This window comes from Polyodon spathula, chromosome 17, assembly GCF_017654505.1.
Source record: "Polyodon spathula isolate WHYD16114869_AA chromosome 17, ASM1765450v1, whole genome shotgun sequence".
NCBI classification, from domain to species: domain Eukaryota; kingdom Metazoa; phylum Chordata; class Actinopteri; order Acipenseriformes; family Polyodontidae; genus Polyodon; species Polyodon spathula.
Window position 1 is genome coordinate 29168368 of NC_054550.1, and position 24997 is coordinate 29193364.

At 37.5% G+C, this 24997-nt stretch overlaps 1 protein-coding gene across 6 annotated transcripts in view; it reads left to right on the forward strand.

The window, feature by feature from the left end:
* Window positions 1-24631, forward strand: part of LOC121330250 (disheveled-associated activator of morphogenesis 1-like) — an 81968-nt gene extending 57337 nt beyond the window's left edge. For 5 of the 6 annotated variants that reach the window (XM_041276611.1, XM_041276612.1, XM_041276610.1 and 2 more), the window contains exons 5-26: window positions 934-1028; window positions 1638-1971; window positions 2375-2485; window positions 2575-2678; window positions 2803-2869; window positions 2974-3091; window positions 3501-3639; window positions 4261-4319; window positions 4407-4594; window positions 4970-5257; window positions 5489-5596; window positions 6847-6876; window positions 7173-7273; window positions 9746-9830; window positions 12553-12659; window positions 13849-13937; window positions 14149-14317; window positions 14439-14546; window positions 18104-18164; window positions 18729-18860; window positions 21043-21213; window positions 22146-24631. In XM_041276611.1, coding sequence (XP_041132545.1) covers window positions 934-1028; window positions 1638-1971; window positions 2375-2485; window positions 2575-2678; window positions 2803-2869; window positions 2974-3091; window positions 3501-3639; window positions 4261-4319; window positions 4407-4594; window positions 4970-5257; window positions 5489-5596; window positions 6847-6876; window positions 7173-7273; window positions 9746-9830; window positions 12553-12659; window positions 13849-13937; window positions 14149-14317; window positions 14439-14546; window positions 18104-18164; window positions 18729-18860; window positions 21043-21213; window positions 22146-22355 — 2874 coding nt within the window. In that variant the 3' untranslated portion in view covers window positions 22356-24631. The remainder of the gene's footprint in view (window positions 1-933; window positions 1029-1637; window positions 1972-2374; window positions 2486-2574; window positions 2679-2802; window positions 2870-2973; window positions 3092-3500; window positions 3640-4260; window positions 4320-4406; window positions 4595-4969; window positions 5258-5488; window positions 5597-6846; window positions 6877-7172; window positions 7274-9745; window positions 9831-12552; window positions 12660-13848; window positions 13938-14148; window positions 14318-14438; window positions 14547-18103; window positions 18165-18728; window positions 18861-21042; window positions 21214-22145) is intronic. The other variant, XM_041276614.1, reaches the window with a different exon arrangement.
* The last annotated feature ends 366 nt before the right edge of the window (window positions 24632-24997 follow it).

Genomic DNA, 24997 nt, shown 5'->3' on the forward strand with positions numbered 1-24997 from the left:
ATGGAGGAAATTAATTCAGTTCAGGTCAAAGGAAAACTGTGTTGTAGTATTTTGTTGGCCTCCATTATTCTTAAGTTTGAGGGTCTTCTAAGTTACATTTCTAACCTCAACCTGCAGGGGTCACTTCAAAAAAGAGTGTATGGATTGCCCAGTCAGGTTTTACAATATCATTGTTAAAATCTGACTCTATGAAAGCAAGATCATGCAAAATCAAATAAACAGTAAACATACACTAGAATAATGATCTGCCAAGCTTAATGTTTTGTAGGGCTGCAATGAAGGGTACATTTTGACCTTCAATGATTCGGAACACATCAACGAAGGAAGGTTCGAACCTTCGATGGTACTAATTTGCATAATTTACTGGTGAAGTCACCATAGCTATTTGTTTATATTGGATTGAAAATCCTGTTATTTTACATTGAATCCATATAAATGGAATAAAATATTTACATGTAGATTTAAAAACATATTTTACTGAAGCACTACATCCTCTATAGGTACCCCTCAGTGCTTTGGCATACTATACCCTGCTCCATACACTGCAGCGGCACCATATAGAGTTGCTATGTATAACAATTTGTTAGTGGATTTTAATACAACAACTTTTGTTTAAGTAATATGCGTTATACAAATCAAAAGATCGAATTTTAGATGTGAGTGACATTTAATGTGCGATTTCTAGTATTCACACATTGTCAAACAGTTTTTGTTAAAAGGGGTGGGGGAAAAAAAAAAACAGTGCGTGAATGGTGCCTGACGAACCTGGCTAGCGAAAGAACCTTAGAACCTTCTAACACAGCCCTAATGTTTTAATGACTATAACTGGAGCTGTCTAGGATAAGTATGCAGCGGTGCATTCTTCCAGAGTGTCAAAGGAATATCGTTTTGTTGTGTAGTAGTTGTTTAACTTGTATTCTTTTTTTTCGATAGAGAAAGACACTCCTTGCCCTAGAGAAAGAAGATGAAGAGGAGAGGAACAAAACAATTGAGAGTCTGAAGACAGCACTCAGGACACAGCCTATGAGGTATTTTGTCAGTTCTAAGCCATTAATTAATGCGGTGACAAAAATAACATTACAGTGGAAATGCCACAGGAAAGAATGGTGTTAAATACTGTTCTCGTTGGTCTTCTGTTAATCTCAGCCTTGGAAAACAAAGTGCTGTCATTGATTCTAGTTTCCAGTAATGGCTTCCTTGTTTAATACCAAGCGTTAAAGATGTAATCTGAATATATGTGAAGGTTATAGCGACAGCTGTAAGGAGTAAAAGCTGAGCTCTGTCATTTTTAAAATTAAAATGCAAGGGTTTGCAGCCCCTGATGAATACTAACGTCTAAAGTTTCCAGCTGGTAAACTTTATTTTTATTGTGTCATGCTGGTCACTTTAGTATTGCCTGCGTTTTTTTTTTTTTTTTTTTTTTTTTTAAATGATGATTTGATGAGTATTAGGGAGCAGTTCGATTTCACCGGAGACAGTTAATTATTAAATGCTTGCTCGTCACTGCTGTCTAACTACCACACCATTACTACATCTGGAATTTCATAATGCAGGCTAGTTGAGCAATAGCCTGTCCCCTCTCCATGAACAATATTGAAAGGCATGCTGAACTGAATTTCATTCCTTTGTAATTGCAGGTTTGTCACCAGGTTCATCGACTTAGATGGCTTGACATGTATCCTCAACTTTCTAAAAAGCATGGACTATGAGACCACTGAGTCTCAGATACATACCTCATTGATAGGATGCATTAAGGCGCTCATGAACAACTCTCTGGGCCGGGCTCATGTACTGTCCCACACAGAGAGCATCAACATCATTGCTCAGAGTCTCAGCACAGAGAACATTAAGACCAAGGTTGCAGTGTTGGAAATCATGGGAGCTGTGTGTCTAGTGCCAGGGGGCCACAAGAAGATCCTCGAGGCCATGCTACATTACCAGAAGTTTGCTTGCGAAAGGACACGCTTCCAGGTATGCCACACAACCGACCTGGAGGAATGAGCATGTCTATTCACTACAAATCATTAAATGTTTGTGCATTGGCCCTAAGCTTTTCAACAAGCCTTTTGCGCTACGAAAAAAATTAAATAACATGCTCTCCAAAATGACCTCTATCTACAGGATGAGATGCTAGTTTTATCCACCATGGCTACCATATTTTTGTTTTATAATGTGGACACATGTTCAGTAGGAATTGGGATGAGATCAATGGCGCTCATTCCTTGTGAAACTTCAGTCACATCAGCCTGAAATTGTACCAACTAATCAGAGGTCAGAGGCTCTGTATCATCACTCTAGACTCATTTGGTTTTATTTTTTGTGCACCCACCCAAATTTTGTCCATCTATAGTTAAGTTTATTTGTTGTATTTTAGACATTATTGAATGACCTGGACAGAAGCACAGGGAGATATAGGAACGAAGTAAACCTGAAAACAGCCATCATGTCCTTTATCAACGCAGTTCTCAGCCAAGGAACTGGAGCGGTGAGTGTTCTACACAACTTGTTCCTCAAATTTGTTCACGTTTACCCTGTTAGCTTTTCAGTTGTAATACTGCTGGTCTTTCTTTGCAGGTAAGCCTCGAGTTCCGTGTCCATCTCCGGTATGAATTTCTCATGATGGGAATCCAGCCAGTTATAGATAAGTTGCGCTCCCATGAAAACGCAACATTAGATCGGTAAGTCTCCTGCTTTTCTTTCAATGTTTCAAATGCCCAGATCCCTGATCTAATGCACTCAACATTTCACACCAACATTGTGATTTCCTTTTTTTCTGACACTTGGCTTTTAATTATAATGTAGGCATTTGGATTTCTTTGAAATGCTGAGAAATGAAGATGAACTGGAATTGTCGAAACGGTTTGATGCAGTAAGTTAATCAGCAGTTTGTTCTTTTTTATACTACACAGTGTAATAGTATTTAAGACTCATCAGTGTTTTAACCCCACCACTCCATCCTGTCTGTCTGTTTAGGTCCACATAGACACGAAAAGTGCTAGCCAGATGTTTGATCTCATTAGAAAGAAGATGAACCATACAGAAGCATACCCTCACTTTATATCTGTTCTACATCACTGTCTCCAGATGCCTCGTAAGTATACCTGTTCCATTTTCACTACAAGAGTACCAATATGAACCCAATATTTACAAAATGCTTTTTGTAACTATTTCCCCCCAATAAATAGTAAATAAATACTTGATAGACGTGTTTCTTCTAGAAGCTGTAATTTCTTATTTCCAGCCTCTGCCAATACACTTTTCTTTTTTAATAGTTGTACTGACAACCTTATCAACTGTGAATTGCATAGATTCTTAAACCCCAACTGCTGTCGAAACCAGCATGTATTTTTTTTGTTCTTAAACCCTTCACCACTTCTCAGTAAATGTGAATTTGTTTATACCTTATCAGGATCTTGTGTTTCTTCCTTATGGTTTAAAAAGTTAAATGTATAATAGTGATCAGATTTCTATATTAAATTTGGTAACATTCCTATCCCCAGATAAGAGAAGTGGCAACACAATGCAGTACTGGTTACTCCTTGATCGAATAGTACAACAGATTGTCCTTCAGAATGATAAAGGTCACGATCCAGATGTTGCACCTTTAGAAAACTTCAATGTAAAAAATGTAGTTCGAATGTAAGTAAATTCTTCTCATTTGTTTCACCATAAAGTACTGATGATGTATTCTTTAGCTGTACCATAGCGACATTTATACATTACTAACCCTGCATGGGTTCTTTTTATTTATGATGTTCAAATCCCAAATAAAATCTTTCATATGACTCTTCCCGGTGAACAAATGCTTGCTGTAGACATCAGAGACCTGCTTGCATGAGCTGCCCATACTCAACTGATGCCGTTACTATCATCACTTAAATTACAAACATCTGGTGCAAATAGCGGCAATAAAATAATGCAAATGTGGTATGCAACTCCAGTGAAGGTTTTAGGGGTTTGTGGATTCCGAGGACGTTGATAGGCACCTCATGTGAAAATGGAATGTTGGCCGACCGGAACTGAGCTTTATTTTAGTTCTTGTAAGGAATGGAGCTCATGCTGCTCATTCAATAACTAGAATAGCGAAACCTTCATCTGCTTACGTACTCCATTTCTTAGTCACAACTTAAGTCCCAAAATGCTTGAACCAAATGTTAATTCTGGACCAGTGGTCTGTTGGAAGCAAAACCAGTAAAAACAGCACATGTATGAACTGAAAGCTCTTATTTTACGTCAAGCTTTTTTTCCATTTTGCCTCAGGCTGGTCAATGAAAATGAAGTCAAGCAGTGGAAAGAGCAGGCAGAAAAAATGAGAAGAGGTTAGTTGTACAAAACAGTTTGAAATAGGTTAAAAACCATGTATTCTGTGCTAGGTCTTGATTGTGATTTCCTTCCACCTTAAACAGAGCACAATGAACTGCAGCAGAAGCTAGAAAAGAAAGAGAGAGAGTGTGATGCCAAAACCCAGGAGAAGGAGGAGATGATGCAGACCCTCAATAAGATGAAAGAGAAACTGGAGAAAGAGGCTTGTGAGCACAAGCAAGCCAAACAGCAAGTGTCTGAACTCTCCACACAGCTGCGTGATCTTAGCACCGTAGGTCCCCCCCCCCCCTCCCCCTGTGGTATACCTCTGTCTTCCTCACTATTTGAGGGGGGGGGGAGCTAATATGCATCTCAACAAGTTGATGATTAGATCAGAATGGTGCATTCCCAACTTAAAACCGTGTTGAGTAATGTATTTATTCATAGCTCTGCTTGAGATGTGCATACAGTTTCCATGAAAGCTACAAACTTCAGGCTGATCAATAGTTTGTGAATTAGATTGACACCCATCCTCATTAGACTGACCTTCATTTTATTAAAATGCATTTATGTACATTTACGCTCCAATGCTTGTGTACTCGCCCACTCTCAATAATAAAGGTTTTTATGCTATTGTCTGTCATAACTGAAATGTGTTCTCTTTCAGAGGACTAGTTTCTCCTCCATCCCTGGTGGGCCCCCTCCTCCCCCGGGAGCCCCAGGTGGACCCCTGCCTCCACCCCCTCTACCATGCAACATTCCTCCTCCACCCCCTCTTGGGGGAATGCCTCCACCACCCCCACCACCAGGGGGCCCTCCTCCTCCTCCTGGACCTCCACCCCTTGGAGGGGCACCCCCCCCACCTGGGGCACCCCTGGGACCTGCAATGAAGAGGAAGAACATCCCACAGCCATCCAACCCTCTCAAGTCTTTCAACTGGACCAAACTCCCTGAGGTGAGTTCTGCTTCGTAAATCTGAGGTGGTTGGATATCAAAGGTTGGACAGCTCTAAATGTATTACCCATACACTTAACAGGACACTTACTTGACTCTGCTTTGAGTCAAGGCCATGGAAGCACTGTCAACAGCTTTATAGTAGGATATGTGTTGACGCAAATGCAGAGCTCCAAATGTTTATCTGTTACCTCACCATTAAATGTTTCCTGCCTTTTTGTTTTGCCCACAGAATAAATTGGAGGGAACTTTGTGGACTGAGGTTGATGATGCTAAAGTTTTCAAAGTGCTTGACCTTGACGACATCGAGAAGACATTTTCTGCTTATCAGAGGCAACAGGTATAGTGGTATTGCATTGAACCAGAAGTGATTGACGCATAGGAGTTTTAGCCTGTTTCTACTAAATGCTTCGAATGACCGCTTAAGGCAAAGATATCCATTGGTCATACTTGATTATATTAAGTCATGACCACTGAATATTTAGCCTTTGTGTGTTTGTGATGATATGTCACAGCCTTATGTTGACAATGCACCTGTCATTTTAATTACAAATTTGATTTTTTTTTTTTTAAACTACTCTAATATAAATGGCTTTAAGCTAAATATAAGGCACCTGCATGACTAAACATCACAGATAGATTTAGCACAAACCTTTTCAATGCTTTTTAGTTCATTATCATGCCCTTGCAAAAACAGTACAAATACAGTGTTTTGGAATCAGTAACTGTTTTATCCAGTTCAATGCAGTGGTACAGCATGGATATAAAGGGTATTTTGAAGCTGCCGTATGCAGACACTGCATTCAGAATACTTGTATTAGCAGTGAAGTTCTTTTTTTGTAAGGGTTAGATTAATGATTGACATTAATTAAGAAGCTAGTGTTAGGATCTGGAAAAAGAACTGCAGGAATTTGACCCAGAAACAAGCAGATTAATTGGTTTCCTACAGAGTTACCTTCAAGAAGTAATGTGCAACATTTAAAATTAAATGATCAAACCAGTTACAGGAGACCCTTTTTGGTTCTTCCTAGGAAGAACACTAGCTGTATATAGAATCAAAACTACTTGATTTAGACAGGTGTACATCTTTTGATTATTTAACCACTTCGGTACCATTGTTTTTTTGAAGTCGTGTCGTATTGCATTGATTTCTGAGCTTTCATAATAAGGTATATTATTACTATAACACAAGCCTATTATACTTTTGTACACAATAGCATTAGAATATAAACCTCTATCATCTGACAACATTCAAACTGAATCGTAAAAAAGGAAAATTAAATGTCTTAAGTATAAAAATGAAGTGGAAGTCATAATACATCCCAAAAGCTGTATGGTAGATAACTGATATGCTATTCGTGTGGCAAAGATGCTTGCAAATCTTCACCAAAAGTATCATTTTTATTTATAAACAATGGTACTAGGGGGGTTAAATTTTATTACCTTTTTTCATAAAAAATGGCAACGTATTTAAAAAAATCACTCGACTAGATGGATTTGATTTGCTGAGGCTGGCGGTTTATTTTGCTTCACCAAACTGCATTCTTTTAATAAATGCTGCTTCTTCCTTGCTCCTTGCCTGCATTTTAGGACTTCTTTATGACCAATAACAACAAACAGGTGAGTGTTTTCTAAATATTAACACAGTGGCGTCTTTGTCATTGTCATCGAAACTATTTGGATTAGACAAGTTCAACATGTACTGATCAGAATACAGTTTTGGGGGGCAGGGGGAGAGCTCAGTGTTGCTATCTCTGTCTAATCTTATCTGTGTTCATAGGCCTCAATTATTAGCACTCATTTTTTAAATTAAATGATTTGATTAATTAGTGACAAGATAAATCAGTAAAAAAAACATTGTTTTTGTGTATGTTCAGTAGGACCAGCTTTGTTTATTCCAACATCTCTCTCCACAGAAAGAACCAGATAACGATGACACCTTGGGCTCCAGGAAGGTTAAGGAGCTGTCTGTGATTGATGGAAGGAGAGCTCAGAACTGTAATATTCTTCTGTCCAAGTGAGTAACATGTTTAAAGTTGAAGTGTCCCGCAATCATGTTCAGTGTACACTAAGATATGATTCCGGGGCGAATGTTTATTATATTGCTTCACACTTGCGCCTGTCTGTACTCCACTTCATTCGATACCATTTGTCTTAACAGTTGTTTACGTTACCCAAAACAGTGTTCGCTGTAGGCAGACTTGTAGGCCACTCTGTTACACTGTGAACTAAACAGCCATTCTCTTACCACTGCCTGCAACAGAATGGATGTTATGTGCAAGTTCCATCTGGGAAGCATAATCAGAGTTTGAAGTCAGGCTTGAAAAAGGTTTAAAAAAACATGTGGATACTTTTAACAAAGTTATTTCCCTCATCATGACATCACTGTATTTTGATGACCCTGCTAAGTGCTTTAGTACAACTACAGTATGCCATAGTGCTACCATAGTATACTATAGTACTTTTTTGGCAGGGCACTCCCTGTGTATAAGAAGGTTTTGTGTAGTTTTAGCTACCAGTCTATATTCAATCTGGTTATAAAAGGGTCTTTCAACCTCTACGAAGCGGGTCTATACCTTTTATGGTTAAAATCTATTGCAAACAGATGGTTGCCTTATTGTATTTCTGTGTCCACTGTTATAGCTAATGCCTGGTTGTAATTGTTATTTACCATTTAAATGCTGTTTATCTCAGCACATTCTTTCTCTGCAAAAGCTGCTGTCATATGGCTCTAAGCTATTTATTTGCCTTCTCATTGTCAAAGCACAACAGTCCACAAGCCTGACTTCACAATTAAAGAATGTAGTATTTACATAAGCCTTTGAGTTTTATATAACCAGAAACCATTTATCATATCTGAAAATATGTTAACATTTCTGTTTAGGCCAAGAATCTTGTTTAATCTTTACATATGGGGATAAAGTTGTCCCAGGCCCTTCTATTCTATGCATGGTTATTACTCTTGTTTCCATAGTAGCATACACAAACGGGATTTCATTTCCTGATTCCCAACTTAATTTACTGCACCTATTATTTTATATTGTCATGTCTGAAACTAGGATTTTTGTTATTTAATTTCCTGTCTTTAGAAACAATAATTTTAAAATAAATTATAAAACAGATTCCTGAAAGTCATAGAAATAAAGCAGTGACTTGTTGAATCTTCCTGTTCATTTCTGCTTTACCTAATGAATGGAAGACAGTTACTGCCTTACAAAAGTCTATCAACAGAAGGGCTTGCTTTTTCATTTATAGTCCCCTTATGAATTTTACACAGAGGTGGGCTTTCTGCTCATTACTACTGCACTTGGGGAGTTAGGACTCGGTGACTCTTTTTGTGGTCGAGTCCTGTGGTATTTTCCGTGGCCAGTAAAAATGTGCTAGTTTAGATAAGACCAGGTAACACCGACAGCTGTGATCAACATGGTTGAGTCACATCACTCTACAGGCAAATACAGTTCTGTACTTGTAAAGGCTTTCAGAAGCTGTGCAGCAGTTCAATGTGTTGTAATTCCATAGTATTATTTATTTATTTGTTTAAGTTAAAATATACGGTATCATTAACACATATTGGGGAGGGGGGGGTATTGTTTATGGGATAAATATTTATGTTCTTACGGAATTATGTAACCACGTCTTACATAAACCTAGACATTACACAGTTGTTCCTAGGAATACCTTGGTTGCCCAGTGCAGGGGTGGGTGTGGACTAGGATTATGTAAACCCAGGCTTGTCTAGGGCAGCTCTGTTTTAAGGTTTGCTTTTGAAAGACTGCTGGGTGATTTCAGTGTATTAGAGACTTGGATGTCTCCTTGTCTGTATTGGAATGTTTGAGGCTATGTTGCTACATAATTCAGGGATCATTCTTAAAACTGTCAGGTTTTGCAACTACTTGTGATTGTTAGGCAATGTCGTGGATCAGAGCTGGTCTCTCCCTGGGCAGAATCCTGATGTTGCCAAAGAAATCCTCTGTTCTGAATTGCCATACAGTATAGTATAGGCATAAGATAGAAAGAGCTGACCTAAAAGAAATAAATGTAAAGCGATTAACCCATTCAGACTAATTTTGTAACTCACTTGAATTTTAATTGATAATGCTTTCTGTTTATAAGGCAAGTTCTGTCAAGTAGCTACACAACTTTGGCGCAACCCTTTTAAGGCTTTGATAGCTCAGTGTTGGACTGCAGTCAGTGTGGCTACGTTGCCCCATCTGCAGTTGATCCACAGTGAATGTGTTCCAGAGTGAAATCTCCTCTCTGGTGTTCTACACCATAGAAACAACTGCCTCTAACAGAGGTTGTGTTGCTGATGGTACTGCTGAACCAATACTTGTTAGTGTGAATAGCAGTGGCTAAACCCACAGCGACAGTACTTTCATCCCTTTATCAGTGAGTTAAGAAAGTGTTTGAGACAGACAATGATTTGAAATGTACTAAAATGAGGAACCTTCTTGCGCAAATTTGATTCCTGGTGTTTTTTGTCTTTCAGACTGAGACTGACAAATGAAGAAATCAAGCGTGCTATCTTAACAATGGATGAGCAGGAAGATATTTCAAAGGATATGCTTGAACAGGTGTGTTGAAACCTCTTTACAGATTTACAGAACAACAACAAATATTACTCCTGGCCTAAAAGTAAACCGTGTTGTTGCAGCTATGTGTTAGAAGAAGGTGTGTCTGGCACACACACACACACACACAGCTGTGAACAATTTGATTTATACCAGCTGAAAGCTGTGGATTTTTTTTGTTTCCAAAATTCATTAAGTGATTCTACCCCTTTCTAATTTGGAATGAAACTCCCTTTTATGCTATCAAACCTTTAAAATACAAATACAATGTACTGCAATGGTCATTGGAAAACAAGTATCACACTTTTCTTGTATGCATGTCTTGTATGAGTCTACAATAAAATATCTTGAGAAATGTGATAAAGTTATTAGTACCAGAATCTGTGTACAATATACAACCACTGCAATACACATGTCTTCCACACTTCACATATATTCAAGTAGATCATTCTCCTCTCTTTAAAAACAGGGAAAATATTTTATTAAACAAAATGTCGCACAAGTGTAGTGGCATCCATTTACTACCAGTGCACAATGACTGTGTTGGAGAAATTGCTCATTTGAACCATACTGATGCATGTTTTATCCTTCACTCCTTGGTCGCTCATTTTACAAACTCGTCTTGATGACGGTTAATGCAAATTATTTAAATCACTGGAATCATTTTTCTAGCATTTTTGGTGGATCTGCTTCACCAGATAAGTAAAAATTATAAATGTGCTGCCCTCGCGGCCAACTGTGTGTCTGTTCAACATGTGATATAAACAGAAGTTATGCGATTAGCATTTGTATTGGATTTTCTAAGGACAAAATTCTTCCAATCCATAGGATTATACTAATCTGCTTCACTGGAAAACAAGTATGTATATATGTGTGTGTGTGTATATATATATATATATATATATATATATATATATATATATATATATATATATATATATATATATATATATATATATATATATAACATTTTAACATAACCAGTGATGTTGCTTGAAGTAGACAGCCCATGTTTTGATTTATGTGTCAAAAGGCTTGTGTCTGCATCTGAGGGCCTCTTGTCATTTAACATATAGTCTTTTATATACATTTTTCTGATACTTTGAAAACGTTGGATGACATGACTGGGTTCTTTAATTACCAGGCCACACTAGCAATCTAGATATTGCATACCAGTGGAATAACATGCTATCCATTTACAGATGGGAGTGGCATTGTTGATAAAGCTGGCGTCAGGAAGATGAAAGGTTGTCATGCCATGGGTTTATATGGGTGAGGCAATTATGCTGAAAATAAGTGCAAGAGCTGTCCCTACAGTGACCACAACCTTTATAAACCGAGCTTAGTTGAACAGCCTTAATATTGTTTCAGTGGGAGGTTGGGGCTAAGTGAGGGGATTAAATGACCTAATGGAAGTTCAAGTTTTTGCAAAATATTCTGTTTTAGATAATGAATGACTTTTATGACAACAGGGAATTTGAATTAAAAAAGTGACCATTCATTATGTACATGCATTGTACTCATTGTTTGCAGTTTGCTTGGTTTTATTGTTGTGGACAACAACAAAAGAAAACACACACACACAAATGGGCTGTAATGCCCCTGAATGTATTCAAAGATCCAAATGTCCAAAAGAAAAGTAAATAAGTTGGTGCAAACAATACTAGGACCCTTCTGCCAGTACCTTCTGATGCTATGCTTGAGCAAATTCTAGAAGAAGTTTATCCACACTTAAAGAAAGACAACTAAAAACGGTTCCTTTTAGTTTTGTTTCGACAAGACAAGAAGACTTAGTGACTTTTACAGTTAACTGGATACCTATTTAACATACTGGGCTATCCTAAATACAAGTACAAGCAAGACAAGGCTTTTCTTAGGATGACATAATCACTGGACTATTATGTGTTACTGAAACCCATAAAATCCAGCGATCCTGACATTGATACTGACATAGCAGCTACTTAAGTGTTTGAGCTATGCTGGAGATCCAGTCCAGCAGGCAATCTTTCAAGTTTGTGCTTTGAGCATTCCAAAAATAAAGCAAAAATACATTTTGAATCTGCTTAGAGTTGTTACCACTGTCGGTAAGAATTAAATTGAAATCTTTCTTCCGTATGGGTTATTCATATACAAAATATCCAATTATTGTTATTATTATTATGTTTTAAATTTTGTCTAGCCTTGGCAGCAGGTTGGGTGAACTGGAAAATGTTGGAATATAGCTTTTGGTTGAATTCAGCCAAACAGGAAACAGTCCTCCTTACTACTCGCTATGGCTGAGAATTAATTTGTAAAAGTCAAGGTGTGTCCTCAAGTGCTTTGTCAAGAACTTTGAATTAGATTCTTACACAGTTTTACAGGGCTTGTTTTTGTAGTCAATTTGTTTTATAATCCATATCCGTTATTCGCAATGACTGTTTGCAGGAGGTGCTGCTAGTCCTTCGTGTCAGTCTATGACAACTCCTGCTATCTGAAAGCACTAGCTTAATTTCTACAGGGCATTTGCATATCATCTGAACAAAATAGGGGAGGAAAATGTGTTCAACTATGCTTGCCCGCTATGCAAAGCAGGTCAACCGAAAACACATGAGACTTGATTTTTGCGACAACAAAATATTAGCTTTTTGATTTGTCAGATGTTATAAAATGTATTTAGAAGGGGGCGAGGATAAAGAATGTGTCAAATAATTTTGAAAGGCCCTTGCACAATTTTGTCTCCATTCAGCTCCTGAAGTTTGTTCCTGAGAAGAGTGATATTGACCTGCTGGAGGAACACAAACATGAACTTGATCGCATGGCCAAAGCTGACCGATTCCTTTATGAAATGAGCAGGTAGTTACTGAAGCAGGCGATCATAACTAAACTGAATCTGACAGAACTAAACTTTCTTCAGTTGACTGACCAATGTATTTAACTACAGCAGTGGACAACCTAGTAAGTCACCAGCAATGTCCCTGAGAAAAACCAGCTCTGAAATGCCATTGTCTTAGTGCTGAGTCAGGAGTTTTATTATTATGAATGAGTCCCAGGTGAAGGAGTTGGCAGCTGTAACAATACAGGATGACACACCCTTAAGTGTAGTGAACATGTTTGTACGACTTAAAGGAAATGCACCCCTGTGTGGGAAAACCAGGCTGTTTCCTGACCTAATCAGGAATCCAGAAGTTAACACTTTCTGTACACTGTAGATAAGGATAATATACACTTGGCTTGACCCTAGGTTTTTTGTCCCATATAAAAATGTTTTTGAGGCATCCGACAAGAGTTTGTTTTAGTAATATAAACAATGACGGTTCTAAGGAGCGCCACCCAAAAAGTCATAAAGCCACCCAAACACAGAGATGTTGTGTTTGTATTGTATTTAGTAATGTTCATTGATGGCGCTATTTAGATTGGTATACAACATGACAGCTTAATTAAATTATACTGTTGAATTTGTATATAGGCTGACTTCTTGACTGCGTATTGGGATCTTGCCATTTGTTATTTTTTGCAAACACTGTTCATTTTTCCCTCCCGGCAGACAAGCATAATTTTAGACTTGCATCTTAATTAAGTCAAAACAAACTGGACGTCTGATCAACCACTGTCTAATCCAAAGATATGTATAAATACAAAGCAAGCCACCCTTCATGACTGAGCCCACAGCCTTTAATTTTAAAGGGAGAGAATGTAGTATTTGGTTAGTGTGGTAGGTTGCTTGCCTTCATTACTGGATAAAACTCATTTTAGTCAGTGCAGGTTACATTTTTCCTAGCACCCTGATTTTGGCAGATAAGATGAAAATGTTGCAGCAAATCAAGTCACATGTGTCAGATGGGTGGGCCTACCACAAGATTCAATTATGTGTTTAAATGAATGTTAAATGTCACATTGGTGTAATGTATAGAGTTTGAACAGTGTACAATTAGTATAAAGTGGTGCAACCATGTGGCAAGCATTTATAGAGGTCTGCACATAATCTTGTGCATTAGTTATAGACTCCCTATGATAGATTCATTGTCTGACCTGTTTTTTACAGAATAAACCACTACCAACAGAGGCTAGAGTCACTGTACTTCAAGAAGAAGTTTGCAGAGAGAGTAGGAGAAGTCAAACCCAAGGTTGAAGGTACACATTTTTGATTTCCATTCTTACATGTGCACACCCATCTGTGTGGTTTGAAATATTCTTTGTGTAGGATTGAAAAGGGGAATAGGGTAGCGGGGAGACCCTTACTCCTTGAATTCAAAGACCTGGAGGACTGAGGCTGCTGTCAATATGCTTATCTCTTACTGTATTTTCAAACGATCTCCAACATTTTCTCTCCCCTATGTTGTAGCACTCCGTGTTGCTTCTAAGGAGGTGCTACAGAGCAGGAATTTTAAGCAGCTGCTGGAGGTAGTCCTGGCCTTTGGGAACTACATGAACAAGGGTCAGAGAGGCAATGCATATGGGTTTAAGGTGTCCAGTCTAAACAAGATTGCCGACACCAAGTCGAGCATTGACAAGTAAGCAGTTTGCATGCTTATTAAAAGGACCAATATAGGGCCACTGTATATAGGCATTTGTGTGTGTAGACCATACTGCAGGAAAACAAACTGTAGATTTGACATATTTTGCATTTTTCAGGAATGTTACTCTCTTGCACTACCTGATCATCATTCTCGAGAAGAAGTATCCCAAAGTTATGGTTTTCCATGAGGATCTGCAAAATGTACCCATTGCTGCAAAAGTGAAGTGAGTACTTTAAAGAGTATTGATGAGTGATGCTCTTGAAAGAAAGATGGCTGGGCCAAGCTCAGTGCTTTCTGGTTTTGCCTGCATTTAGAAAATTGCAGACCATGTCACAATCCACTGCTTGTATCAGTTTGCATTTAGATTTGTGCTTGATGAGCTGGGTTTTTTTCATTCACTCTCTCTGAAACAGGTTATAAAAGGCAAACTTCATTTAATTATTCAAAGTGATGAAATTGAGTTCCTGACTTTCCGCTGAAGGTGATCTGACTTTCAGCGGAAGGTATAATCTTGAGTTTACTAGGAAAAAGTGCACAAGAAAAAAACGACCAATAAACATTACTCAATCTCTGGCTAGCCCTGTTGTCTTTGCAGCCAATCACAGTAAAGGGCCGTTCACACTGAACGCGGCAGGGGAAAGTCAGCGGGCGGTCTGTTACGTCATGGCTGCATGTACAGCAACAAACAGTAAAAGCCAGCGGGAAGGGAACGCTGTTTTTATACTGAGGACACAAAGCTTAGTAAAAAAAAGAAATTAAAAATAATCATCAAGTAATGAGCTAAACATTATATATATATATATATATATATATATATATATATATATATATATATATATATATATATATATATATATATATATATGTATGTATGTATGTATGTATGTATGTATGTATTATAAAGCCTAATTTTAACCCCCACACAAACACACAATTACCCAAAATATCAGGTTGTTTTCTTTCTTTCTTTCTTTGTAAGTTTTGTCTGGTTTGCTTGGTATAGGCAAAGACAGTGTGAGTTAAAGGTATCATTATGCATCGATGTTATTGAGCATTATACACATGATTAAAAAATGCAACTACTGTCATCCCATCATATCAAACTTTTTTTTGGGGGGGGGGGGGGACGGTGACTGTAAACGCGACAACAATCAGTGGTACTGTGCATCTACCAACACAATACCTGGAACAATGAACAGCACTTAAGGGTAAGAACATTTTGAAGCTACACAGGGTGAAGCATAACCACAACAGTCCAGCTACAAATAGAACTGAAACCCTAGTCAGAGGCAACCACTAAAAAATAAATAAAGGAGCCTGTAATATTAAACAAACTGTTTTATAACGTATTAATGCATTTCCTTATTTTATTTATCTGTATGGCTTTATGTTAAGACTGTAACATGTTCACTGAGTTTAGGAATTTAATTTTTAATGTTATCGTAATTAGTCTGCAGTCAGTGCAATACCTCAAACAATGCGCTGAGCTGATAAAGGATATTTGTAGAACACACGCATGGTTGTACAGTCATTCAAAGTAACAGTGCAGTTAAAATGGAAGGCTCTTTTTTAATGACATCAAGGTAATGTTGCATTTTACCCCCTGAAAATACATTTTACTCTCTCAGTGTTCAAATTAGAGAGTAAGTTACTCCCAGATCCAAAACTTTATCTGGAGAGCTGTCCATAGGGATAGTCCATGTAAGTACTTACTTGGCAACTTGTACTGTACAGTTTAAAACACTGCCACTGTCACTCCAACTGGAATGAGTTTTGGTATTTCAAAATGTGAATGTTTCTTGAACACCCACCTTTTGAAGTAGATTGACTGGGCATCACAAGTGATAATATTTAACAAGTGCTGAACTTCAGCCAAGGCATATTTTGCTTTTGACATCTACTTCATGTCACCAGAGATAGGAGCCCTACAAATAGGACTTGGCCAGTACCGAAGTGATTTCATTAAGTAGCGTGTAATGTGTCGCTGCCAAAACACAGAAATGAAACCATCCTCAAGACCCAAGTGGTTTGATTGTATTTTTTTTTTTATTATTTGAGTATTTAGCCAGACACCTTTATCCAAGGCCACTTACAGAGATTAGGGTGTGTGAACTATGCATCAGCTGCAGAGTCACTTACAACAACGCCTCACCTGAAGGTGGAGCACAAGGAGGTTAAGTGACTTGCTCAGGGTCACAGAATGAGTCAGTGAGTGAGCTGGGATTTGAACCATGGACCTCCTGGTTATAAAACTGTAGGTTATCAAGTATGCAGTGGGAGGGATCTAGGGAACAGTCTGGACAATGTTCAGTTCCTGATATGCCCTATGGTAAAAGAGTAACTATAGTAACTGTAGAAACAAATCAGTGTAGTTAGTGTAATAATAATTATATAAGTAAAATATAGTTATATAAATAAATATATAGTGTAATAATAATTATAATTGTGTCAACATGTTGTTAAATCTGGATTAATTTAATTTATGATATCTATATATATAATATATTATATATAATATATATATATATATATATATATATATATATATATATATATATATATATATATATATATATATATATAATGAGAGTTTGTGTGTGGGTGTATGTGAGAATATCAGTTTATGTGAGAGTTTGTGTGTGGGTGTATGTGAGAATATCAGTTTACAATCTGAAGGCAGCTTTAAATTGGTGCCATAAGTGTATGTGGATCAAGAGAGAGCTTAATTCACCTGAAAGATTAATATGTTCTCTATTTTATTATTAATAGATTTCCTCTACCTGTTTAATCACTTTGAAGGGTTTGCTTTCCTAGTTGGATGTTGGCTAGACAATCTTTTTTTAAACAATCTCCAGCCAATATTTTTGTTTCATGAAAACTTGAATATTTTGTTTTTTCCCTTTGGATCCAAAAGGAAAACCAGAGCTACAAGTGTGTCATTTGCTTGGAACATGATGTGTCACAAGCGTAGAACATGAAATATATAATAAATAACAATCCTCAGTAACAGGGTCAGTGAACAGGAACGAGGCATTCGGCAGCTGTCTGAGATTCACAGCTGAAATATTACAAGAAACACTAATTTAGACTTGGAGGGAATTATTTTTTATTTTGCCAAAAAGGTTACATAGGACTATATTTGTACTGTATTTGGCTTGAGTTTGATTGTAGAATTTCCAACAATCTTTATGGGTGGCAATATGCTTTATTTCCAACTGATTTCTGTAGATGGGAGGATTTACAGGTTGGTAACATTAATCTCAACCAGTAGTAACATTTTTTTATACTTCAGTCATGAAGCCAGACTACAATTTTGATGATCCAAGAGGTCAGTAGTACAGTATCTTAATTTAGAATCTTACCACAAAGGGCTCTCTGTGCAGAACAAGAACATTGTATCAATGGTTCCTGCTAATAACAGCAAAACAGTGATTTGCCTAATTTGTCTTCTGTTTTGTTCCCTTGAATAACATTGCCATTAATGTCACAATGTGTTAAGATATGAGAAGTTTGCTTGCGTATGCTAATATTCTATACATTTTACTGTTTTCAGTTTAAATTTGTGAATCTGTGACTTCCCACTAAATGTGTTCTTTGTTAGTCATGTATATATTAAAATAAAATTAGTGTGATCTTAGGCCCTACATGAATGGCTTGTAGTACTTTTTTACTTAGTGATTTTGCCTTTTATTGAAGTCTAGGACTGATATAACTGTGACTTGAACCTGTGCATGTTTGTCTGAAGCTGAAGTAATTCTGTGTTCTTCTTTCTTCTCTTAGTATGACTGAGCTTGATAAAGAAATCGGCAACCTGCGAAATGGCCTGAAAAATGTGGAGTGTGTAAGTGTGCCTTCTCTGTCTCTGTTTTTAATTTTCAAACATGCTTCTCTCTTCCTGAGTGGTGGGAAGGAAGTGAAGGTGGGAGACCCCTCATCTAGGCTGGCCCAGGTTTCTCTCCTTCCTGAGCTGCATGTGCTCTCTTGTCTTTCTTGCTATCACTATCCATCACAGACCAGAAAGAGCCATGTCGCATTTATATAACCACGATGACTTGGTGGTTAAGTTTAACTTCTTTGAGTTGGGGGTGGAATCTGGATTTGATCTAAACAGCTCCTGGGGTCAGCAGGCTTCCTTAAAAAAAAATTCTGTAAGAAACTAAATTAATGTGACAAGATGTTTTACCTAATGCCTTATTCACTGTTAATACAGTTGACTTTTTTTTTATTTATAATGTCAAAAGTTTATGTCCTAGACTTTGTGAGCAAGATGATAAAATTAAGCCAAAGAATGGTTCTTTTGCATTACGGTGGAAGACGGGAGACTCCCTCGAGGTAAAGGGAAGTCTCTTAGTTTGAGAACTGTGAGGTCAGGGAATACAGAGCATTACCTGTTTACATCCAACAGGAGCTGGAGTTCCAAAAGTCAAAGCCTTCGCAGTCTGGGGACAAGTTTGTCTCTGTGGTGAGCCAGTTCATCGCTGTGGCTAGTTTCAGCTTTTCCGATGTGGAGGATTCACTCACAGAAGCGAAGGAGCTGGTAAGTGGTGTAGATTTCCCAGTTAGAATTTGTTGGCTGAATTTGAGTAGCTAATTATATAACACTCCAAAGTAAGAATTAAATGTAAAATGCAAAAAAAAAAAAGAAAAAAAAAAAAGCTGTTTCTGTTACATGTACAATATCTCCAGTCAAAGAACCCATGGGATTATATATTGTTGTTCTGCAGCTTTGTTGGTGTAGATGGTACAACATCATGAGGTTCCCTTGAACATTGTAATTTTTCCTGCTTCCTCTCTTGGTGTGTGGCAGTGGCTTTGTTTAAAAGTAAAAGCACCACATTGATGCATTTCTTTTGTAATGATGCCACAAGTTGGCAAAATAACAAACTAAAGGCAGATACTTATTTTGCCCGTTGGGGCTTCAACGTGCACAAAAGTGTTGATTCTTCACCATGCAACAATACGTCCTAACGCCACAGAAGAAAATCTCTAGATCAGCATTACTTGCATTGCTTTACATGTAAAACGCCAGTTTCTAATTATCCAGGCTTCTGAGCATTACTAAACTGACTTTTGCCTTAATCTACAATGGAGGTGGCTTCCATGAATGTGGTCAACATCTCCCGTCCCCCCCAACTGTTTTTTTAACCCATAAGGGCAGCCCCAAATCTTAAGTCATCACATCCCCTTCCCACAGCTAGCTAATACCACCACTTGATGAAATTCAAAAAGTACAAAAAACAGTGAAAAAAAATCAGTGTATCTCCAAATGAAATAATCTGTAAAGATTGAACACTTTTATTGAGCACTATTTATGATAACCCTTACACTATGATTGACAATTTCTCTTAAAAGGGCAGTTGAAGAAAATTAGTGCTTTTAGATGAATGGAGACACGTGGTTCAGTAATCTACAAGGCAATACACATGGCCCTGCGTAAGCTCTAATCGTAAGCTCATTTAGAACTGAAAGGCCCTCTCTGCCCTGATTTGTACTGTTGGTGACATTCCTGTTCATGAGACTATAATGCCTTTTAATAAGTGATTTGGCATTTTGTAATGTGTTAGACTTTGCTACTTGTGTCCACCTCTACCTTCACCTCATGTGCATATGAGCGTGTGAGCTGCTGTGTTTTATTGTGGAAACTAGCCAAGACAGCAAACCACAGTGCTTGTTAATCATGCACCATTTAATACCTAAACTGAGTAAATTTCCAAAGCACAGAGCTGTGAAAAGGTCCTGCTAAAACACATTTGGTTTTGATATCGGGCCCACATGGCAATGATAAATTAAAATGACATCAAAGCGATGATGAAAGTAAGAGTTCTTCATCCCCTGCTATGTTTACTATGGGTTTTACGTTCTTGGTGCCCCAAGACCACATTATATTGCTTCCTTTTTTTTTTTTAAACTTAAAAAAGAAAAAATGTTTTACTGTTGCTTTGGCCAATAAAATATATTCTTATTAGGGAATGCTAAGCAGAATCTGGTGGCAATGTTACTGTGGTATTATCTGCTTCCATTAGACATTGTCAGAATAGCCAGACGGGGTGGTTACCCATGTATTGCCTAACGTGTGCGTGTGAGTGGGTTTTTCACCCTCTTAAGAGTCTCATTTATGCGATAGATGATGATGCTGAACATTTTAATATCAGATTAATCATGTTACTGCCATCTGCTGACTGCGATGCCTTCTTGAAAGGTTTTAATTGTTAACAGCACTTTCTGACTCGTCACTAAAAGTGCACCTAACCTTGCTTTGAAGTTCTGTTTTTCTTGTTTGCAACTACTACATTGCTTTGAAGATCATTCTAAATACTATTTATAGGTCTTTAGTTTAAGTGCAATACTGACATTTCACCAAAAAAAGCATGCGCCAAAAAGCAATAACAGGTGGTGCAAGTACATTTACAGAAGAAAAGTTTGTAAAGATATTTTTGCCCCTCCTTAGGACCAGCATTCTGTGCAGTATCTGCACATGTGTCTATACTTCACTGAGTAAATGCAGTTCATTCTTTCTTTCATGCAGTTTCATTAGCAGGAAGTTGTAGTACCCTTTCTTTTCTTTTTTTTTAGTTTTAGCTTTGGTTCATTTCTTTGCTTGGGATGTCATGGAAATTCTTACCATGCTTCAAAAAGCTCTTTGCCGTGAAGGCTTTATCAAAGCGAGCGGGGTAAATAGATGAACCTCTCAATCCTCTTTTTTTTCTGTGTTGCTCCAGTTCTGTAGAGCTGTGAAACATTTTGGAGAGGACGCAAACAAGATGCAGCCGGATGAATTCTTTGGAATCTTTGATCAGTTCCTTCAGTCCTTCAGTGAGGCCAAGCAGGAGAACGAGAACATGCGGCGCAGGAAAGAGGAGGAGGAGCGCAGAGTACGCATGGAGGCACAGGTCAGAGGATTTAGGAAATTAATCATTAATACTGTATCACTGTTAGAAAGAGGCAAGGGCTGGGGGGTTGGGGGATATTAAATATCTCTATCAATTTTAAGTGGTGGCAAAATTGGTAACAATGATGCGATCATTTCTAAAACCAATGGCCCTCATAAGCATATAAAGTTTGAATACAATATGCAACTCATTTACTTTAACTGGGGAAGAAAATAGGATATTTTAGTTAATTAACAATGAATGTGGAGCAACATTTATTTGGATCAGATTTGCCCACATATTAAAACTAGGGTTCTTTGTTTCCTGTGTTTTATTTTTGAGGAGAGCACAAAAAACATGTTACCTTTCGGAGTGAAGTATTTTTTAAATGACTTGGGGTCTTCATTGAAACTTTGTGAAACCTGTTGTCAGGTTTTGCCACTTAGGCCCTGATTTTCAAAACAGTAAAAGACTTACTAATGAGCAAGACCAGCAGTTTTGATTAAATGTTAATTAAATATATCCAATTTTGTCTTTATTGTGATAACAGGCAGAAAAATTCCAAGTAAACAATAGGACAGTGGATGGAAAATATATCACATGTAACCCTTTTTTTATAATGTAATTATTCAGTTATGTATTTATCTTATGTAAAAACTAATGTTCAGAACTACAATCTCACATACAGTATTGTTTATATTTTGTGCCCCTCCCTTGTTGGCACAATTTTCCAATAAAGACCTGGAGGGGCTTCTTGCATGTCCTTCTGATTTAAATGGAAGTCCAACAAGGTAGGTGTTATACCAGTCTCCTTACCATCTTGGATGTCTCTGCCCCTACTATACAAGTCAGATTGCACTTCAACTGGTCAGAAAAAACAAAGCAATTGAATATCATTGCATGAAGCAAATTACTGTTTGTAGGAAGATAATAAACCTGCTTTTGCTTTGCAGCTGAAGGAGCAGCGAGAGAAGGAGAGGAAATCGCGCAAGGCCAAGGAGAATGGGGAGGAAGACGGAGAGTTTGACGATCTGGTGTCAGCCCTGCGCTCCGGCGAAGTGTTTGACAAGGACCTCTCCAAGATGAAACGTAATCGCAAGCGCGTCAACAACCAAGTAACAGAGAACAGCCGGGAGAGGCCAGTTACCAAGCTCAACTTCTAAACTTCTACATGAGAAACACTGCAGCTTAAAAAAAAGGGGCAGTGGCACTTTCATCAATAATGCTAGGAATCCTCTCCCTCTCTCTCTCTCTCTCTCTCTCTCTCTCTCTCTCTCTCTCTCTCTCTCTCTCTCATGCTAGTCACACTGCCCTGTGGCGGCTTCATTTCTTATCTGACTTTATATTTGTCTCTTCCACCGCTATTGGCTGAAAATAATAAGGAAAAGCCAATTTGCTCTGGTGCAAAAGAATACCAATGTGTCTGTCTGGAAACAGATTACAAAAAAAAAAAAAAAACATTCCCTTTAATGAAGAATATGGAGAATAATTTAAAGCTTTCAACCTTCTGAAGTGAGCCACTCATTACCAGGATCATCGACCACCTGTGTGGCTGCCCTAACCTTTTTTTTTTTTTTTTGTGTGTCAACGAATACTGGACTAGACAGTTGGAATATGGCGCTGGTGCACCATAGGTGGAGGTTAGAAGGACATGCATTGATAACAGATCTTCAAAGGAGTTTCTTCAAGCACCCTGAAAGGACGCCCATCCGTGCACATATTGCAGGATCTTTTGTTCGACTCTTCAATAGGACTGATGCTGTTTATAACCATTGGAAGTCTTGGAAATCTGTTTTGTGCTCCCTCCTTGGAATAATGTTTCTCCAATGACAATTTTTGAACAAAATAAACATTGTTTCTTTGTGGAAATGCTTTCATCCAAACTTACGCAGTGTTTGCACTGCAGAACAGAATTATTGGAGCATGTTTGTTGCTGCCAAGTTACCCTGTAAAGCCCTGCTTTTATGGAAAACATTCTATGCAGTCTCAAATGGGAGGCTGTTTCTCAAAGGTAAAACAAAATACAAATGTAATTAGAAATGAAAAGATAAAAGAACCCCCTACCCCATATTCTACAAGCAATCTGCTTTTGGAAGCTCAGTGTGGAAGAGGGCATTACTATTATACTAAAACCATAACCTTATTTTGATCCTAAAAGGAAGAACTTAGAAGTGTAAACTTTTAACACCAGACTCAAAATGTAAAAGTGGACTTTTTTTATTCAAAAAAGTCACCAGTTCTTGGTAGGGGATATGCTGATTATTTGCTTACTATGTAAATTAGTCATTTAAGTGGCCAACACTATAATCATTTCTACAAATTTTCCTGCCTGTAGCAGAAACTCTAATGGGAAAACTATAGTTGTATTTTTAGTAAAGTAAAAATGGTGCAGTTTTACTGATCAGGGCTCACTAACTGTTTTTGGCTCTGTTTGCATCTTATTTAATTTAACTGAAACAAAAAAGATCTACCAAAACAAGCAATAGACTGATCTATAGAACTGTGAGTCAACTCTTCTTTGAATAAAACCACACTTTGTATCCTTAACCTCCTCCAAATTGTGTGAACAACTTTTCTTTATATGTGGGTTCCTATCTATATAACTTTTTTTTATAATTTAAAACTGCCTTCTAATGTAAGATAGACCAGAAATACAAAAACATTAAATAAAAAAAAGGATGCCAAAGTGTAAACTGTTTTTACTGTTCTTAATTCATGAATGATTCTGCCAAAAATATAAGTAAATATTGACTAAGCCCACCAGGTGGCACTCTCTTGTGAAACCTTCTTGGAAAACAGCTCCACCTTTTGGATTGGTAAGATCATTTTGAAACAAATAGTGGAACCTTGTACCTAGATTGTGTTAAGTACTGGTCTTTCTTTATTATGGATTATACACACATTTAAAAAAAACAAAAAAACTTCAGTTATCATGCAAGGTTAGTGGTGTTTGATGTAGTGAGGTTTATACCACAGGATGCTTAAGAGATTTCAAAAATGGGTTATTTCACAGTTGGACCTGACCCCTTATACCATCAACCAAAATATTATGTAATTTTCACATCTTTATTCATTTAATACACTTCTCCAAAGCAAAATCTAAAAGGTTATGTATCTCAACCGTCTTTGAAAGATTAGTAGACGTTAGGTTGGGTATTGAGTTATAAATCTTAATTTACCATTCCTGTTTTTGCCTACTCTGAAAACTAGACCTTACTCTTTGCATGAAAAACTGAACCCAGAAACAACAGTAGTCAGCTAGATCAGAATCAGAAACCAATGTGTAAATGACATGTGAAATTATTCTGATTCATTATACTGTAGAGTGGTTCACTCCTTTCTCTAATATGTAATTGGGTTGCTGGTTTATTTCAGTCCTGAGATTGTTTTACTCAAATATGTACAAGCTGTACTTTTGCTAAGTAAAATTAAAAGAATATTTGTAATGGTTTTTATTTTAAAAAAATTCAAAACCGGTGTTCATCCCAGCACCAACTTTGAAGTTTCAGGTGGCCAAGTCAAAGCTAACAAACGCAGTTCTACATTTTAACCTCAGAAATCCTCCTTTTGTTATGTAAGAAAGAAAATACAAGGCACTGCTGTATTAACAATTTGTTCTTGTTTACACTGGCAGTCTGCAGCTGTTATTTCCCCTGTGACCACTACGTTTTACCTGTCCATCCCATCACATCTAAAGAAACAGGCTTGCTTTTCACCCATCTATTCTGGTCGCTGGATTAATACATCTTGGCTGTCTGGGTTGCGGGCCCATCCAACACAAACTTGCAGACACTTGCTTCTGAAA